The sequence below is a fragment of the Cherax quadricarinatus genome, chromosome 16, assembly GCF_038502225.1.
Source record: "Cherax quadricarinatus isolate ZL_2023a chromosome 16, ASM3850222v1, whole genome shotgun sequence".
Classification (NCBI taxonomy): domain Eukaryota; kingdom Metazoa; phylum Arthropoda; class Malacostraca; order Decapoda; family Parastacidae; genus Cherax; species Cherax quadricarinatus.
The window spans coordinates 48,479,326-48,500,076 of record NC_091307.1 but is presented as its reverse complement, the minus strand read 5'-3'; the positions used below and the strand labels follow the sequence as shown (position 1 = coordinate 48,500,076).

Below are 20,751 nucleotides of genomic sequence, written 5' to 3'. Positions count from 1 at the left end.
CTTAGCTGATACAATACACAGCCGATATCATAAGAAACCATCTTTATAAGTATAGTTTAATTAATGACTCTCAATACTGAGTCACAAGAGGCTGTTCGTTTAAGGTAAATTTACAATAAGACACTATGATATAAAATCACTGTTGCCCCTTCACCTCTAGCTCGCTTCAATTATTTAAAAAATCATGCATATACATATATTGAATCACCTTGAAGAACATTTCCTGTTCAGACCACACTTTCTAAGCAATTGCTTTTCAATTCTTTGGAGCGTACATTGACTTTTTATATATCAGCTTCTCTTTACACAACTGGCCTGGGTTGATTAATATTTTTGGTGTGCAATTCTTCACCTCGTCTACCAGAAAGAAAGAATAAGGTTTGTAATGTGAGTAGAGATATTTTGTTTTTTCTGATTTTTTAGAGTGTATCCTCTTTTGTATTAGAAATCATTACATCTGACGAGAGAATTAACAGAAGATATTTGTGTGTTTGGAATGTAAAGAAAAAAGTTCATGGATAACGTAAAAGAGTTTATTAGGTATGAAGTTAAAGTATGTTGCAGATGAGAGGGTATCAGTCACTTACGGGAAAGTACCCATACAACTTTGGCAGTAGTGTTGCTTAATTTATGAGAAACAAAAAAACATCATTGCTCTAAATAACATATTCAAACTATTAAAGTTCTAAGCTAAATTATAACTAATCTGAGAAAAAAGAAAAAATCTATACATGATTGAATCCCGAAATATATGTATAAAAATCACTGTACTTGAGATGCCAACAGAGCTGCATTATGAGTGGTTCGTCCCAGTTATAATGAAATAATATTTCATTTTAGAAAATATTTTTTTATTAGTGAATGCATTAGAAGATGCAACTATTGTCTATACGATCTGAAATGATTAAATAAAGAGATGATTTTATTATGGGTTTTGAAGAAATAATGTAAGATATGGATGATAATTACGAAATATTATTTCAATCAAGAATAAAGGTATCTATTAAACAGGATGTTGATTAAAAGTATTTTTGTTAATTTGTTCTCAAGGAGATTTATTATAACAAACCAAATTATCCTAGTGAACTTTGTAGTGGACAACTAGTTGAAAGAGTGCTCAGGCAACACTTGCATGTGTAGAGGGAGTGGTGGTTTAAAGAGTGCTCAGGCAACACTTGCGTGTGTAGAGGGAGCGGTGGTTTAAAGAGAGCTCAGGCAACACTTGCGTGTGTAGAGGGAGTGGTGGTTTAAAGAGTGCTCAGGCAACACTTGCGTGTGTAGAGGGAGCGGTGGTTTAAAGAGAGCTCAGGCAACACTTGCGTGTGTAGAGGGAGTGGTGGTTTAAAGAGTGCTCAGGCAACACCTGCACGTGTAGAGGGAGTTGTGGTTTAAAGAGAGCTCAGGCAGCACTTGCATGTGCAGAGGGAGTGGTGGTTTAAAGAGTGCTCAGGCAACACTTGCATGTGTAGAGGGAGTTGTGGTTTAAAGAGCGCACAGGCAACACTTGCGTGTGTAGAGGGAGCGGTGGTTTAAAGAGAGCTCAGGCAACACTTGCGTGTGTAGAGGGAGTGGTGGTTTAAAGAGTGCTCAGGCAACACCTGCACGTGTAGAGGGAGTTGTGGTTTAAAGAGAGCTCAGGCAACACTTGCGTGTGTAGAGGGAGTGGTGGTTTAAAGAGTGCTCAGGCAACACTTGCGTGTGTAGAGGGAGTGGTGGTTTAAAGAGTGCTCAGGCAACACTTGTATGTGCAGAGGGAGTGGTTGTTTAAAGAGTGCTCAGGCAACACTTGCATGTGTAGAGGGAGTGGTGATTTAAAGAGAGCTCAGGCAGCACTTGCGTGTGTAGAGGGAGTGGTAGTTTAAAGAGTGCTCAGGCAACACTTGCATGTGTAGAGGGAGTGGTGGTTTAAAAAGTGCTCAGGCAACACTTGCAAGTGTAGAGGGAGTGGTGGTTTAAAAAGTGCTCAGGCAACACCTGCATGTGTAGAGAGACTTGTGGTTTAAAGAGAGCTCAGGCAACACTTGCGTGTGTAGAGGGAGTTGTGGTTTAAAGAGCGCACAGGCAACACTTGCGTGTGTAGAGGGAGTGGTGGTTTAAAGAGCGCTCAGGCAACACTTGCATGTGTAGAGGGAGTGGTGGTTTAAAGAGTGCTCAGGCAACACTTGCATGTCTAGAGGGAGTTGTGGTTTAAAGAGAGCTCAGGCAACACTTGCGTGTGTAGAGGGAGTGGTGGTTTAAAGAGTGCTCAGGCAACACCTGCACGTGTAGAGGGAGTTGTGGTTTAAAGAGAGCTCAGGCAACACTTGCGTGTGTAGAGGGAGTGGTGGTTTAAAGAGTGCTCAGGCAACACTTGCATGTGTAGAGGGAGTGGTGGTTTAAAGAGTGCTCAGGCAACACTTGCATGTGTAGAGGGAGTGGTGGTTTAAAGAGAGCTCAGGCAGCACTTGCGTGTGTAGAGGGAGTGGTAGTTTAAAGAGTGCTCAGGCAACACTTGCATGTGTAGAGGGAGTGGCGGTTTAAAGAGTGCTCAGGCAACACTTGCAAGTGTAGAGGGAGTGGTGGTTTAAAAAGTGCTCAGGCAACACCTGCATGTGTAGAGGGAGTTGTGGTTTAAAGAGAGCTCAGGCAACACTTGCGTGTGTAGAGGGAGTTGTGGTTTAAAGAGCGCACAGGCAACACTTCCGTGTGTAGAGGGAGTGGTGGTTTAAAGAGTGCTCAGGCAACACTTGCATGTCTTGAGGGAGTTGTGGTTTAAAGAGAGCTCAGGCAACACTTGCGTGTGTAGAGGGAGTGGTGGTTTAAAGAGTGCTCAGGCAACACCTGCACGTGTAGAGGGAGTTGTGGTTTAAAGAGAGCTCAGGCAACACTTGCGTGTGTAGAGGGAGTGGTGGTTTAAAGAGTGCTCAGGCAACACTTGCGTGTGTAGAGGGAGTGGTGGTTTAAAGAGTGCTCAGGCAACACTTGCATGTGTACAGGGAGTGGTGGTTTAAAGAGTGCTCAGGCAACACTTGCATGTGTAGAGGGAGTGGTGATTTAAAGAGAGCTCAGGCAGCACTTGCGTGTGTAGAGGGAGTGGTAGTTTAAAGAGTGCTCAGGCAACACTTGCATGTGTAGAGGGAGTGGTGGTTTAAAGAGTGCTCAGGCAACACTTGCAAGTGTATAGGGAGTGGTGGTTTAAAAAGTGCTCAGGCAACACCTGCATGTGTAGAGAGAGTTGTGGTTTAAAGAGAGCTCAGGCAACACTTGGGTGTGTAGAGGGAGTTGTGGTTTAAAGAGCGCACAGGCAACACTTGCGTGTGTAGAGGGAGTGGTGGTTTAAAGAGCGCTCAGGCAACACTTGCATGTGTAGAGGGAGTGGTGGTTTAAAGAGTGCTCAGGCAACACTTGCATGACTAGAGGGAGTTGTGGTTTAAAGAGAGCTCAGGCAACACTTGCGTGTGTAGAGGGAGTGGTGGTTTAAAGAGTGCTCAGGCAACACCTGCACGTGTAGAGGGAGTTGTGGTTTAAAGAGAGCTCAGGCAACACTTGCGTGTGTAGAGAGAGTGATGGTTTAAAGAGTGCTCAGGCAGCACTTGCATGTGTAGAGGGAGTGGTGGTTTAAAGAGAGCTCAGGCAACACTTGCGTGTGTAGAGGGAGTGGTCGTTTAAAGAGTGCTCAGGCAACACTTGCATGTGTAGAGGGAGTGGTGGTTTAAAGAGTGCTCAGGCAACACTTGCATGTGTAGAGGGAGTGGTGGTTTAAAGAGTGCTCAGGCAACACTTGCATGTGTAGAGGGAGTGGTGGTTTAAAGAGAGCTCAGGCAGCACTTGCGTGTGTAGAGGGAGTGGTAGTTTAAAGAGTGCTCAGGCAACACTTGCATGTGTAGAGGGAGTGGCGGTTTAAAGAGTGCTCAGGCAACACTTGCAAGTGTAGAGGGAGTGGTGGTTTAAAAAGTGCTCAGGCAACACCTGCATGTGTAGAGGGAGTTGTGGTTTATAGAGAGCTCAGGCAACACTTGCGTGTGTAGAGGGAGTTGTGGTTTAAAGAGTGCTCAGGCAACACTTGCATGTGTAGAGGGAGTTGTGGTTTAAAGAGCGCTCAGGCAACACTTGCATGTGTAGAGGGAGTGGTGGTTTAAAGAGAGCTCAGGCAACACTTGCGTGTGTAGAGGGAGTGGTGGTTTAAAGAGTGCTCAGGCAACACTTGCATGTGTAGAGGGAGTTGTGGTTTAAAGAGCGCTCAGGCAACACTTGCGTGTGTGGAGGGAGTGGTGGTTTAAAGAGTGCTCAAGCAACACTTGCATGTGTAGAGTTAGTGGTGGTTTAAAGAGTGCTCAGGCAACACTTGCATGTGTAGAGGGAGTGGTGGTTTAAAGGGCGCTCAGGCAACATTTGCGTGTGTAGAGGGACTGCGGGTTTAAAGAGTGCTCAGGCAACAGTTGCGTGTGTGGAGGGGCTGTTGATGAGTATGTTCAAAATTTTGTAATAAAGAGTTACTATGATATTCTTATTCTAAAGCTTAATTATTAATTCTTCGTTGAAAAGTTGTTTGCAAATGAAAAAAAATGTATAATTAACATCTTGTCAGTAGAAATACTGCTAGAAATAACATTTAGATCAGTTTGGTAATACAGGAAAAATTTCTTCACTCTTATCTCCTCCCCTTGTTACTGTTTCCTTAAATATTTAGGCTTACCATTAGACAAATCTTTTCATCCATATCTCTTATTAACAAATGTGTTTAAAACTGGTATTCCCAGAATCAATTAACCCTCTGACTATATCATGTAATTTATTTATTAACAAATGTGTTTAAAACTGGTATTCCCAGAATCAATTAACACTCTGACTATATCATGTAATTTATTTATTAACAAATGTGTTTAAAACTGGATTTCCCAGAATCAATTAACACTCTGACTCTATCATGTAATTTATTCCTGATGATTACAAACTGGTCTTTGTAATGATATTAATGCTATTGTTAGAAGTATGTTTATTTTTATCTGGTAAATAAACTTCCAAACAAAGAAAAATGTTTTTCAATTTAATATGGTCTCAGAATTTTAGAAATAAAACTCTACAAAATAATATTGTCAGCTGCACTTGGAAAGTTGTTAGTTCTTCCTAATTACAGAAACAGACATCGTTCTTCAAATAATTTAGGTACATGAACTATTTAAAAACATGTTCTTGGAAATACAATGAAGAGTCGCTACTCCTTTTGTCTCTGTTCATTCTGCGACGTAAGACTTCGGAAATTTTTTGCCATGCACAATACATAATGAGTTTCTTTTGAAAGAATGATGGGAAAATTATCATTGCAACTCAGTTTTTGATGATCTGTTCACTGGAACGTTTACAACAAATATATAACAGTTTCTAGTGACCAGGGTAATTTTATGATTTAGTAAAAATATAATTGTCTTAAGGACTGTGTTCTCCTATTAAATGATCATCAGAAAATTTAATATAAATGTTATTTTTTGCACTTCGAATTCGGAAGGAGTCTTTTATGTAGCGCTTTGTAGAAAAACTAAATGAATTCCTAACGTTTTCTCCTTGTTTTATTCATCTTCACCAACATAGTTTATAATGTATCCATATCTAGATACCTCCTCATGAAACTAAGGATTCTGTGATAATCATTGTAAACCTGTAATACATTATATATATTAGCTATCCTTGTTTGAATAAGTGGGTGAATATAAATAGGGTATGAAGCTTCTTTCAAGGATTTCTGACAAAAATCGTTATTAGGAGACTTGGTGTGAACATTGCCTTCCTTCTCCCACCGATTAATCCATCGGTACACCGTGGAAACGCTGACCCCGATCTCACGCGAAATTTTTCTTGCTGGCATTCCACGGAGATACATCAATACAATTCTGGCACGAAAATCTACCTGTCTTGGCTTCATAAGTTTCTTCTTTTCCATAACACTGGTTCTGTTAAGTAAGACAATGATATACATTTGCTAACATCTTAATCACGTGCGTTAATTAAACATGTTGCAAAATATGATTAGTATAAACAATTACATATTTTTCAGTGCATTTATATACATTTTCTAGTGTAAGACCCAGAAACGTACTGCCTAATTAAAATCAGACATGCAGAATACTCAGTGGGCTCTAATACTTACTCTTCATCATATAAATGCATCCAGAACGGTTGATTCAAAACTGGTTCTTAGACACTGTTGACTTGATTACAGATTTCTGCTATCAGAACTTGCAAGTCCTTTTCACATTCTGTTTGATCAATGTCAATACTGTTTACTTTGTAAGTGCAAAGGTAGTTTTCATTACTAAGCATTAATACTTTGCACTTTTCCAAATTAAACTTCGTCTGTTAATTTTCCTACCACAAAATGAATCAATGATATATTACTCAAGCTATATAAGTTAACATATTCTTTTTGCCTTTTGCGATTATAGTTTCGTTTCTTCTAACTTAGTCATAAAGATCAATAAAATATGTTATAAAAGCAAGGAACTAGAAACTAATTCTTGTCGAATGTTGTTTGTATTTTCACCTTCACTATTTCATGCCAAGAACGCTATTACTAGCTCTAGTGCCTCTCTGTAAACTATACCTAGATCCATAAGGGAATATTTTCTCTAATACCATGTGCATCTAGTTTCTTCTCAGCTCTCTGTACGCTCTATCTATTGCATTCTTTATTAGGGTTTACTACCTCAAAATGATTTACGAAAGAAAGTCCTTGAAGCTATTTGAAAAAAATACCATTTCTGAATCCATTTTGGAACAATTAATCAAATTATTCTCATCAAGATGACTTCAAATTATATCTGCAAGTGAGCATGATATAGTAATTAATCGCCTGAATTGAAGTAATTAATCGCCTGAATTTCTTATGAATTCACCTATGTTAAAAATAAAGCCTATTCCAATCTCATTACATGTAAGCTGTCCAGTGGTATTAGTAACTGGCTCAATCATATTTCTGATTTGTGTTCTATAAACAAATCAGAAATTCATTTTAAGTTTTCAATTAATTGACTCGGTTAGTTTTTCTCACCCATTTACTGACCTCTGTTTTCGAATGAATATATTGATTTATAATGTGACTTCTCATCTCTTGTTACCTCTATACATTTCTTTATTTACCACAATAAATATTTTAGTCTATTTATCCATTTAAGATAAATTTTAGTTAATCTTATTCAGCGATGTTGAACGTATATTTTTTTTCTATTAATGTTTAGAAATAAGTCAAATTGGAAATTTCTTCGTTACTCCATTGTAATATGGGATGCAAGAATTTGGGATCTCTGCTTTCATATTCTTGGTGTCGTTTTTCTTTTCGTCAATCTCCTGTCTGATATTCATATTGTTATTAAGGGCCTTGTTTCCCTACATCTTATGAGGCGGGCAATTTCCACTAGTGCTTTCTCTCATATACTGCTTTGCAAAACACTCTTGGCTTACCTCAAGGAAGTCGTTGTTCTCTAAAGTCCCAGTTATGGAATTATTGTCATTTTGGCTAAAAAAAAATAAAATTTCTTAGAGTGACAATATTATCATAACTTGACACTAATAATTTCGTGCCAAAAAAGTCTTTTGTTGTCTTTTCTTCAGTCAATACAGAGGATGTACAACAAGGAGGTTTGTAACATTGTAGTCAGATGAGTTGGCGGGTCATTGATATTTCTGTGATAGAATTGTTAGCTGCGAACTTTGTAGGAGGCCTCCCGGTTCTTCTGATGATCACTTTAAGATGAGTTAAGTATCTGGTTTGACTAAAATGAAATCTTGATATTGTTGAACAGTATTTTGTGTTCGGATTATAGCAGTTTCCATTCATTTTGTGCCGATTTCCTTTATGATTAATCGGGTTTCATTTTATGATGTGCAGTCTCATCCCTGTTTATAATGTTGTAAGCTGTGCAGGCGCATTGGTTTTCCTTTCAGACTGGTTCGATCCCTGGTAAGGGTGGAAAGATTCGGCGTGTTTCTTTACACTTGCTCTCCCTATTTACCTAGCAGCAAGTAGGTACTTGGATGTTAGCCGATTGGTGTGAGTCGTATCTTGGGGGACAAGATTAACCTAAGTTGCCCGAAATGCTATGCATAACCAGGGGGCTTTCTTTAAAGTATGTCATTGACGTCGGCTATGGACTGTATAAGTTGTATCATGCACTTGTAGGATTAAAGATTATAATAACTATTGTTATTATTATTTCTGGTCACAGCTTGGTGACTCAATGTAATTGGTTAAACCTTTGTGTGATAATAATTGCGTCTTTAATTGTAGTTCATTGGAGGTTCAGTTTAAAGCCGTAAGAATCAGAAGATTAAGTACAATAATGTGACATATGCTGGTTGTAAACGTTTGTGTAAAAAATGTAAGTTAACTACTTAAAATCTCATCTTAGCTCCGTGTTTGCAAAAAAAAAAAAAAAATTATGACGTTAGTTTTCAGGTGATCTAAATGTTATATAGCCAACATATGTGTTAAAAATATTGGCGGCTTTACTTGCAATACAACGGAAGTTCAATTTAGTGCATAAGATAAGAGATTCAGTTCAATAAATAATTGTTTTTGTAAAAACTTAAAACTAGCTGCTGGCTTAATGGACAGGTAGAGTTATGCGTATGAATTTGAATATAAGTCCAGGACTGTTCAAACTAGATTAATTTTATTATCAGAATTTGAAGGTTTATTGAAAGAATTATTCGCCTTTATCTGACATATCGTGGTTTTCCACACAAAAGTTAGGTTTGAGAGTAATTCAATAAGCCATCAGGTTTATCCTCACTGAATGAGGTATCACCTCACTCACTCTCTAAGATGAGGTTTTGCTGAAAATGGTGAAGCTTTGCTTCAGAACGTAATACTATCCTAATGAATGAATAAGAAGCCTTGAAGACTTGAAACTTCATTACCATTCACTATGGTTATCCTGTATATTAAGTTATTAATTGTATTTGAAGAAATTCGGAAGTCAATATTTGCTTAGTAAAGAATATCAGAATCTATTAAAGTAATTGTTGTTGAATTTGACGTAGACAGTTTGTTTAATTTACTCCTGATAACGTAATGACTTGAATGGACTTGTCAGGAGATGGATTTATGAAAGACGAGGTGAGCCATAGAACTGACAAGGGGAAAAAGGTGAGTAATGGACTGAGGAGTCCTTGGAGACAAAGAACGTAATCTACTAAGGCAAAGAGGGGAATGTATGAGAGTATACTGGTACTAATGCTCTGGGTGTGAAGCACAGGTGGTGAATGTTGCAACATGGAGAAGGCTGGAGGCAGTGGAGATGTCGTGTCTGAAGGCGATGTTTGGTATGAATATTATGCAGAGAATCCATAGCTTGGAGATTAGAAGGATATGCGAGGCTAAAGAGGGGTTGTTGAGGTGGTAGAAATATTTAGAAAGGATAGAATGAAATAGAATAACTTGGAAGGCGTACAAATTTGTAACTAAAAGAAAACTGGAAAGAGTGGAGGGAGGGGTAAAGGAGGTTTTATTTGCGAGGGGCTCAGACTTGCAGCAAGTATGTACGAGAGTCTTAGGTAAGAGTGGGGGCAAATGGTTTTTATGACTTGACGTGTTGCTGTTGAGTGAGCAAAGTAACTTTCATGAAGGGATTCAAGGAAACAGGTAAGCCGGACTTGTAGACAGCCTGTACTGTCTGCACAGACAGCCTATGCTGTCTGCCAGCTTAGTTCATATTTTGCACCACTCAGGTGCTGCCCTCTGTAGCCAGGCCTCCCTGTGGGCATGCCAGCCTGCCGGCCCTTGCCATTCGCCCTCACTCACAGAGCGGCCTAGCAGCAAGACACAAGGCCTCCCAGCTCTCTCTCGTGGGATGGCCCTGCCCGGGCCATGGGCTCAAACACACAAGCCTGTGTACCCATCACTACTTAACAATAAAGTAAGAAGCCTCCGAAGACACGTATCATTTAACCACCCGCTACCAGAACACCAAATAATCCCGTTATAAATGGTGGAAAGGGGTGGTCACAGCAGTTGTGTTTGCCCTGAGAGAGGAAGGAAGAGGTATGAAGTCATCTTCACTTCATCACCCTGTACAAGAAGCATCCGTCTCTCAACGAGTTATCCTGATGTGGTGTCTGCACGTTTGAGCATCCAGACACAGGTACAAGCAGGATCTAGCCGAAATTTGCCGAAATTCTCCGAGAATTGTAAGTGACCCCACGCTACAGCGTCCCACGCTGTTTCTCAAGTCACGTGTTCAGCGTCACTTGTATGTTGCTGCTGTTGTTCAGCTCAGCACAGCTGTTTCAGCAAGCCAGAGGTGAGTTTTGTGATTTCTGCCTCCAGTGTGAGTTCTCCACGTGTTTGTGGGTGGGGGAGGAGGAGAGGAAGTGGCTGTTCCTCACCTTGCCCATGCTCGCCCTACTCACGCTCACCCGTCTACCATACACTCACCACTGCCCACTCCCTCTGCTGTGTTTTCTGCTGTTTTTCGTGTGATTCATTGCCAGAACTGTGTATCCGAGCGCCCGAGGCCACTCGAAGCTACGTGGATCACGACGCCACGTGGATCCCGACGCCACGTGGGTGTGGGCGATGTCACGTGGATCTACAAACCACGTGAGTTACCGAGCCAGATGTCCCAGGCCTCATGCTGTGGTCTGCTGCCCGCATCACATCGACGTCACCCACGATGCTGCCCGACTTCATGACGTCACGATGTTTGCCTGACGTCACCTCGAGATGTCTGCTGACATCACAGCGCTGCTGACGTCACCTCGCGACATCACGCCTGACATCACATGATGTCACCATCGAGTGTTCAGTAATTATTTCAGTATTGTCGAGAAGATTGAGAGAAAATATATGTCGTGTGTTAATTAATTCCTCTCAGTCAGTGTTCTCACATGTTAGTGTGCCGCGGTGTTTTTAAAGTTTTCTTGTGTCCAGTGAGGTCTGAGCCAGACCTGAGTAGCACCACTGTGTTAGTCACGCATGTGACCAGTCTGTTTGACAGCTATCAGACAGCCCCGAGTGACCGAGCCCTTTTGTACAGAAAGCTTTTATGCTCGTCGCTCGTGATGTTCTGCAGAATCGTACCTGCTACGATTCCCATCGAGATTTGTTTCACTTCACCTCCAGACCGTCAGAGTGCAGTTATATGTAGAGAAACAAGTCTGGGGACACTTAGACTAACCTCTACTATAACTCCAACTGTTGAGAGAATGACACACTGCGTCAGCCTCGTGTCACAAGCTTCAGTGAGCAGCCTGCACAAAGAAGATGTCACTTTGACTGCTAGCTCTCTCACTGCAGTCTGGTGTATGATGTTACGACTCCCAGATGTTTCGCCCAGTCGTCTCTGCCACGACTCGCTCCACAACTCACTCCACGCTCGCCGGCAGTGACAGCCCAGCGACAGTACCAGTCGAGAAGTGTCCTCCTGAGTCGCTTGCCAGAAGTCCTGCTCAGTTGCCGAGTTTTGTCGACGCCTCACTCGAGGGCACCAGCATGTCGTGCCCCAGGTTGAGTGAAAACTTGCAGCGACTCCTATGATGACTGCTTCACCGTTCCAGAGGAGACCGTACCCTGTTGTGTCACAGCTCAGCCGCAGCGATGTCTCCTGTGTTGCAGTATCTGTCCAGACGCAGGAAGGCGTGCAGTGATGCCCTTCGACTCTCACTGCCTATGACCACGATGTTTAGCACACCCCACATGTTTTTTTCTTCCCTCCCTGTAGGAAGTTTTTTTTCCATGTCCATATATATATATATATATATATATATATATATATATATATATATATATATATATATATATATATATATATATATATATATATATATATATATATATATATATATATATATATATATATATATATATATATATATATATATATATATATATATATATATATATATATATATATATATATGTTTTTATTTTGTGTTCTGTGCCCTGTTCTTACGAGAGAGAGACCGAGCTCCTTTTACCACCAGTATTGTCGCGTCGGGACGACGCGCGGTAGGTGGCCGAGCGTATGTAGACAGCCTGTACTGTCTGCACAGACAGCCTATGCTGTCTGCCAGCTTAGTTCATATTTCGCGCCACTCAGGTGCTGCCCTCTGTAGCCAGGCCTCCCTGTGGGCATGCCAGCCTGCCGGCCCTTGCCATTCGCCCTCACTCACACATGGCCCTGCCCGGGCCATGGGCTCAAACACACAAGCCTGTGTAACCACCACTACTTAACAATAAAGTAAGAAGCCTCCGAAAATATATCATTTGAACCCCGCTACCATACTACCAAACAAAGCCATTAAACAGACTTGAGTTTTGGAGGTGAGAAATAGACTGCCTCAGCTATGAGAAAGAGCTGGAGGTTTGGTGCAGTATTAAACTATATTGTGAGTTCTCCTCTGGCAAGAGTGTGACGGACTGAATGATGATGATAGTTTTTCTCCTTTTTTTTTTTTTTTGATTACCCTTCGTCGGTGGAAAACGACCGATGTGCTAAATATAACATTACAAATAATAATATTAATAATAATAACAATAAAAATAATAAAAATAATAATTTAGTTTCTGTACCATGAAAGGGCATAATTTGTATATGCTTTTCACTTTGGTCAGTTTGATTATAAAGCTCAGTAAATGAATTATTACTTATAATAATAATATTTTAGTTAGTTTTATGATAACTGTTTTAAACATTTGTGACTATATTTTAATTTTTTCTAATATTTTTTTTCTAAACAGGTGGTGATGGACTAGAGTTACCTCGAAACTTAACATCAAACACGCCGTATTTCATGTTGTTTTTCATCCTTGTTTATCGTCTCCCTTTCACAGGAATTTCTCATTTATCAGTTAATATAATGGGACCATGATTCTGTTCTCGCTTAGTGAAATAATGAAGAATGACGTTTCAGTGTGTGGTTTACAGACAGTAACTCTTGATAACGATCCTGAATAAGGAAACGTGAGCAATATTTTCATGTACTGTTTATATTTTTAATATTATATATGCTATGTAAGTTAGTGAAATTATTTTCTGTAAAAAATATGTTGGCTTCAAAGACACTTTCCATCTAGTAATAAGTCACTTAACCATATAAGTAAAATTTATATGCAGATTCAATATAATAATCACTAAAAATATGGACTGGAAGTAGACACTCAATCACCTTATATCTCACCAGTTAGTAGCGTGATGAAGACCTCAGTGGCTGCTACCGTCAGTGCTGCTGATGCATGGAGTGGCAACTGGAGAGTCAGGCGGTGTGTTATGTGAGCGAGGGAGTAACTGACCTGCGCAGAAGTGAACAATTTCTTTATGACGTCAAGGAAATCTTGCGCAATAACTGATCTATACGATTCATTGGTGCATGTAAATAAACGTACACACGCACGCACACACACAGACCAGGCAGAACTACAAAGGGATCTGAACAGGCTGCAGACCTGCTCCAGCAATTGACTCCTGGAGTTCAACCCCACCAAGTGCAAAGTCATGAAGATTGGGGAAGGGCAAAGAAGACCGCAGACGAAGTACACTCTAGGGGGCCAGAGACTGCAAACCTCACTCAAGGAAAAAGATTTTGGGGTGAGTATAACACAAGGTACATCTCCTGAAGCGCACATCAAACAAGTAACTGCTGCAGCATATGGGCATCTAGCAAACCTCAGAACAGCATTCCGACATCTTAATAAGGAATCGTTCAGGACCCTGTACACCGTGTACGTTAGGCCCATATTGGAGTATGCGGCACAAGTTTGGAACCCACACCTAGCCAAGCACGTAAAGAAACTAGAGAAAGTGCAAAGGTTTGCAACAAGACTAGTCCCAGAGCTAAGAGGTATGTTCTACGAGGAGAGGTTAAGAGAAATCAACCTGAAGACATTGGAGGACAGGAGAGATAGGGAGGACATGAAAACGACATACAAAATACTGAGGGGAATTAACAAGGTGGACAAAGACAGGATGTTCCAGAGATGGGACACAGCAACAAGAGGACACAGTTGGAAGTTGAAGACACAGATGAATCACAGGGATATTAGGAAGTATTTCTTCAGCCACAGAGTAGGCAGGAAGTGGAATAGTTTGGGAAGCGATGTAGTGGAGGCATGATCCATACATAGCTTTAAGCAGATGTATGATAAAGCTCACGTTTCAGGGAGAGTGACCTAGTAGGGACCAGTGAAGAGGCGGGGCCAGGAGCTTGGACTCGACCCCTGCAACCTCAACTAGGTGAGCACACACACACACACACACACACACACACACACACACACACACACACACACACACACACACACACACACACATACACACACACACACACACACACACACACAAACACACACACACACACACACACACACACACACACACACACACACACACACACACACACACACACAAACACACACACACATACACACACACACACACACACACACACACACACACACAAACACACACACACACACACACACACACACACATACACACACACACACACACACACACAAACTGTAGACAGCCTGTACTGTCTGCAAAGACAGCCCATGCTGTCTGCCAGCTTAGTTCATATTTCGCGCCATGCTGGTGCTGCCACCTATAGGCCTTGCCACTTCAGTATGCCCAGACTTACCTCAACCTCACTCACACAGCGGCCTAGCAGGAAGACACAAGTACTAGTAGCTCTCTCTCGTGGGATGGCCCTGCCCGGCCATGGGCACAACACAACCCTGTGTACCCACCACGACTTAACAATAAATGAAGAAGCCTCCGAAGACGTATCATTAACCACCCGCTTGCAGCACCTACCAAACAAACCCGTTATAATGGTACCAGCGGTGGTCGCAGCGTTGTGTTTACCCTGAGAGAGGAAGGAAGAGGGATGAAGTCATCTTCACTTCATCATCCCATGCAAGAAGCATCCGTCTCTCAACAAGTTATCCTGATGTCGTGTCTGCTCGTTTGAGCATCCAGACACAGGTACAAGCAGGATCCAGGCCGAAATTTGCCGAAATTCTCCGAGAATTGTAAGTGGCGTCACAGTGACCCCACGCTACAGCGTCCCACACTACAGTGTCCCACGCTGTTTCTCAAGTCACGTGTTCAGCGTCACTTGTATGTTGCTGCTGTTGTTGTTCAGCTCAGCACAGCTGTTTCAGCAAGCCAGAGGTGAGTTTTGTGGTGATTTCTGCATCCAGTGTGAGCTTCTCCACGTGTTTGTGGGTGGAGGAGGAGGAGGAATGGCCAGATGCTCCCCTGCCATACACTCACCCACGCTCCTCGCCACCACACTACCATACACTCACCACTGCCCACTCCCTCTGCTGTGTTTTCTGCTGTTTTTCGTGTGATTCATTGCCAGAGCTGTATATCCGAGTGCCCGAGGCCACTCGAAGCTACGTGGATCAGTATGCCACGTAGATCACGACACCACGTGGATCACGACGCCACGTGGATCACGACGCCACGTGGGTGTGGGCGATGTCACGTAGATCTACAAACCACGTGAGTTACCGAGCCAGATGTCCCAAGGCCTCATGCTGTGGTCTGCTGCCCGCATCACATTGACGTCACCCACGATGCTGCCCGACTTCATGACGTCACGATGTCTGCCTGACGTCACCTCGCGACATCACGCCTGACATCACATGATGTCACCATCGAGTGTTTCTAGTAATTATTTTAGTATTGTCGAGAAGACTGAGAGAAGATATATGTCGTGTTAATTAATTCCTCTCAGTCAGTGTTCTCACATTTTAGTATATGTCATAGTGTCAGTTTTGTGCACAGAAAAGCATCATTTGCTAGTTTAAGCCATGTTGTACCGCGGTGTGTTTTTAAAGTTTCCGTGTGTCCAGTGAGGTCTGAGCCAGACCTGAGTAGCATCACTGTGCTAAGTCACCCGTGTGACCAGTACGTTTGACAGCTGATGTCAAGACAGCTCCGAGTGACCGAGCCCTCTTGTACAGAAAGCTTTTATGCTCGTCGCTCGTGTTGTTCTGCAGAATCGTACCTGCTACGATTCCCATCGAGATTTGTTTCACTTCACCTCCAGACCGTCAGAGTGCAGTTATATGTAGAGAAACAAGTCTGGGGACGCTTAGACTAACCTCTGCTATAACTCCAACTGTCGAGAGATGATACTCGTCAAGCCGCAGTCAGGCCTGTCGGCAGGCGCTGTGTCAGCCTCGTGTCACAAGCTTCAGTGAGCAGCCTGCACAAAGATGTCACTTTGACTGCTAGCTCTCTCACTGCAGTCTGGGGTATGATGTTACGACTCCCAGATGTTTCGCCCAGTCGTCTCTGCCACGACTCGCTCCACAACTCACTCCACGCTCGCCGGCAGTGACAGCCCAGCGACAGTACCAGTCGAGAAGTGTCCTCCTGAGTCGCTTGCCAGAAGTCCTGCCCAGTTGCCGAGTTTTGTCGACGCCTCACTCGAGGGCACCAGCATGTTGTGCCCCAGGTTGAGTGAAACCTGCAGCGACTCCTACGATGACTGCTTCACCGTTCCAGAGGAGACCGTAGCCTGTTACGTCACAGCTCAGCCGCAGCGATGTCTCCTGTGTTGCAGTATCTGTCCAGACGCAGGAAGGCGTGCAGTGATGCACTTCGATGCTCACTGCCTATGACCACGATGTTTAGCACACCCCACATGTTTTTTCTTCCCTCCCTGTAGGAAGTTTTTTTTCCATGTCCATATGTATATATATGTTTTTATTTTGTGTTCTGTGCCCTGTTCCTACGAGAGAGAGACCGAGTTTCTTTTACCACCAGTATTGTCGCGTCGGGACGACGCGCGGTAGGTGGCCGAGCGTATGTAGACAGCCTGTACTGTCTGCACAGACAGCCCATGCTGTCTGCCAGCTTAGTTCATATTTCGCGCCATGCTGGTGCTGCCACCTATAGGCCTTGCCAGTTCAGCATGCCCAGACTTGCCTCAACCTCACTCACACAGCGGCCTAGCAGGAAGACACAAGTACTAGTAGCTCTCTCTCAGGGATGGCCCTGCCCGGCCATGGGCACAACACAAGCCTGTGTACCCACCACGACTTAATAAACGAAGAAGCCTCCGAAGACGTATCATTAACCACCCGCTTGCAGCACCTACCAAACAAACCCGTTATAAAACACACGGGGTGTAAATGAAGGTTTGTTCGGTACAGTGAGAATTTTTATCATGTTTACGGGGATCTTTCGTGATGCACAATCCCCTGTAACCATCAAGCTGCAGTAACTTGAGAAATGTCGTATTTTCCAGAGTGTTTTCCCTAAATGAAACATCGTAAGTGAGACAAGTACGAAAACACAGAGAAACGCTGCAAAGTGACTTTTATGATGTGACAACTTTGTGCTCAGTAGGAAGTTTATCAAGTAATTGATAACCTTGTTCTTCATAGATCGAAATGTCGCAGTAAGAACTTGGTCTGCAACTTGTGTCTTTGCCTTCATTTTTTTTGGCGAAAGTGGTAGTAGTAGTAGTAGTAGTAATAGTAGTAGTAGTAGTAGTAGTAGTAGTAATAGTAGTAATAGTAGTAGTAGTAGTAGTAGTAGTAGTAGTAGTACTACTACTACTACCACCACTACTACTACTACCACCACCACCACCACCACTACTACTACTACTACTACTGTTACTACTGTTACTACTGCTACTACTATTATTATTATTACTACTACTACTATCCTTTACGCTTTATAATTCTATCAACCGTCACCACCACCGCTACAACAACTACTACTTCTACTACTACTCCTACTACTACTACTACTACTACTACTACTACTACTGTATCTACTGCTACTAGTACTACATCTGCTACTACTATTACCATATCTAGTACTACTACTACAACCACTACTTCTACTACTACTCCTATATCTACTACTACTACTACTCCTATATCTACTACAACTACTACTACTACTACTGTATCTACTGCTACTTCTACTACTACGACTACATCTACTACTACTACTGTATCTACTGCTACTACTACTACTACTAATTATGTGCTTTCTTGCACGTTATAATTCTATAACTAATCTCATCCTCATCATATATATGAAGAAATAAAAATGGAAAGACCGACACGTTTTCACAGAAGATTTCCTAACTGAATACATTCCTCTTCATTCCCCTCCAATTTTATAACTGTCTTGATCCGTGTATTTTGCTTTTGTGAGTTATTTGTTAAATGTCCTTATTTTACAAATGGCTGCAACTTAACGCTGATCACAGATGTTTGTAAACCGAAGAGATTTTTGTAGTTTGATAAAAGTAGGTAAAACACATAGGCAACAGTTAGGCAACTTTATTCCGAAACGTTTCGCCTACACAGTAGGCTTCATCAGTCGAATACAGAAAGTAGACAGGAACAGTAGAGATGTGAAGACGATGTAATCAGTCCATCACCCTTGAAGCCGTAGAATTTGAGATTGTCAGTCCCTCAGCCTGGAGAAGTTCAGTTCCATAGTCAGGAACTATCTGAAGATCAGGCGAAACGTTTCAGAATAAAGCTGCCTAACTGTTGCCTATGTGTCTTACCTACCAACCTGTCGGTATTGTATACCATTTTGATGTTCATCAAAAATTAACATGAAAAGGCTCTTCAAATTGTGTTTGCTAAACTCTATTTTACCCTGTAAGAGAGGATTCTTTGATGACTTAAAATAGGATCATCACTGGCATGACTTTCCTTGTTGTGAAAGTTCTCATTATCCATCTAATCATTTGATATTGACACTGCAGTCATCCTTGAAGGTGAGAACCTTTGCTATTAACACTCCTTAGTTCCTCACATTATTTTCACGTTCTATTGTGTGTTTATAGTTTGTATTATACGTCGTTCTATTTCTCATTTCCTCAAGTATTAAATAAGGCAGAAATTAAAAATTTTTTTCTATGTATATCGTATTGTTTTCCGTTGTTCATTAGACAATTTATATCCGCCTGGAGATTTACTGTCTGCTCTATGGATGGTAGTCACATGCACGCTCTGGTATTGTCTGCAAAAGATGACAGAGTGCAATGGTTTACATGTCTGTCTATTTCTGATATGTGGATGAGGAACTAGTGTACACACTGGGATCACACACCTGGTGCTCACACTGGGAGCACACACGTGGTGCACACACCTGGGGCACACACCTGGTGCACTAATGAAACACAACTGGAACACACACTTGGTGCAGTCTTCTGATGCACACCTGGGGCACATTTAGTGCACACCAGGGGAACACCTGGTATACACCCGGTACACACCTGACAGACAAATAGTGCAGTGAAAAAGCGATACCTGATATTCCAACTTTATCTATTCCAGCTCTAAACTCTCCAGTGCTACCCTCTCCAGTGCTACCCTCTCCAGTGCTACCCTCTCCAGTGCTACCCTCTCCAGCGCTGCTCTCTCCAATGCTATCCTCTCCAGTGCTACTCTCTCCAGTGCTACTCTCTCCAGTGATACCCGCTCCAATGCTACCTTCCCCTGTGCTTCCCTCTCCAGTGCTATCCTCTCCAGTGCTGTCCTCTACTATGCTACCCTCTCCAGAGCTACCCTCTCCAGTTCTACCTTCTCCAGTGCTGTCCTCTCCTGTGCTACCCTCTCCAGTGCTACCCTCTCCTGTGCTACTCTCCCCAGTGCTACCCTCTACAGTGCTACGTTCTCCAGTATTACCCTTTCCAGTGCTACCTTCTCCAGTGCTACCCTCTGCAGTGTTACCCTCTCCAGTACTACGTTTTGCATAGCTACTCTCACCAGTGTAAAGTTCTCTAGTACTATCCTCTGCAGTGCTACCCTTTGAAGTGCTGCCCTCTCCAGGGGCACCCCTTGTAGTGTTACCCTAAGCAGGGTTATGTTCTCCATTGGTACCCTCTGCATTACTACCCTCTGCATGGCTAAACTCTCAAGTGTTAACATCTCAGTGCTACCCTCAGGGGTGCTACCCTTAGAAACGCTATCCACTCCTGTGCTACTCTCTGCTGTCCTACCCTATGACGAGCTAACCTTTCCAGTGCTATCCCTTGCAGTGCTACCCTCTGCTGGGCTACCTTCTCTAGTGCTACCTTTTCCTGTGCTATCCACTGAAGTACTACTCTGTGCAAGGTTACCTTCCAGTGCTAACCTCTCCACTGCAATCCTCTGCGGTGCTACCCTTTTCAGTGCTACCCTTTTTAGTGCTACCCTTTTCAATGCTACCCTTTTCAGTGCTACCCTTTTCAGTGCTACCCTTTTCAGTGCTACCCGCTCCAGTGCAACTCTCTCCAGTGCTACCCTCTGCATCGCTACCCTCTGCAGGGCTATCCAGTGCTGGGCTACCCTCTTCAGTTCTACCGCGTGCAGTGCTACCCTCTCAATTACTACCCCGCACATTTCTACCCTCTCCAGTGCTACCTTCTCCAGTGGTACCCACTCCATTGCTACCCTCTCCATTGCTATCCTCTCCATTGCTTCCTTCTGCAGTGCTACCCAGTCAGGTGCTACCCTCTCCGTTGCTACCCTCTTCATTGCTACCCTATCTATTGCTGCCTTCTGCAGTGGTACTCTGTTCATTGCCACTCTCTCCATTGACACCCTCTTCAATGATACCCTATCCAGTGCTACCCTATTATTGTTACCGTCTCAAATGCTGCCCTCTCCAGTACTTCATTCTGCAGGGGTACTCACTCCAGTGCTACCCATTGCGTTGCCACCCTTCAAGTTCTGTCCTCTCCAGTGCTATCCCCTCCAGTGCTACCCTCTCCAATGTTGCCCTCTGCTGTGGTACCCTCTGA

The 20,751-nt window shown here is 42.8% G+C and overlaps 1 protein-coding gene across 1 annotated transcript in view; it reads right to left on the bottom strand.

Annotated features, from left to right (window-relative positions):
* The window catches only part of LOC128688810 (uncharacterized), a 117,274-nt gene extending 96,744 nt beyond the window's left edge, over window positions 1–20,530 (bottom strand). Inside the window, exons 1-2 of the mRNA XM_070085673.1 lie at window positions 19,985–20,530; window positions 19,243–19,820 (exon numbers count right to left, since the gene is read on the bottom strand). Coding sequence (XP_069941774.1) covers window positions 19,243–19,820; window positions 19,985–20,530 — 1,124 coding nt within the window. The remainder of the gene's footprint in view (window positions 1–19,242; window positions 19,821–19,984) is intronic.
* Between the last annotated feature and the right edge of the window lie 221 nt (window positions 20,531–20,751).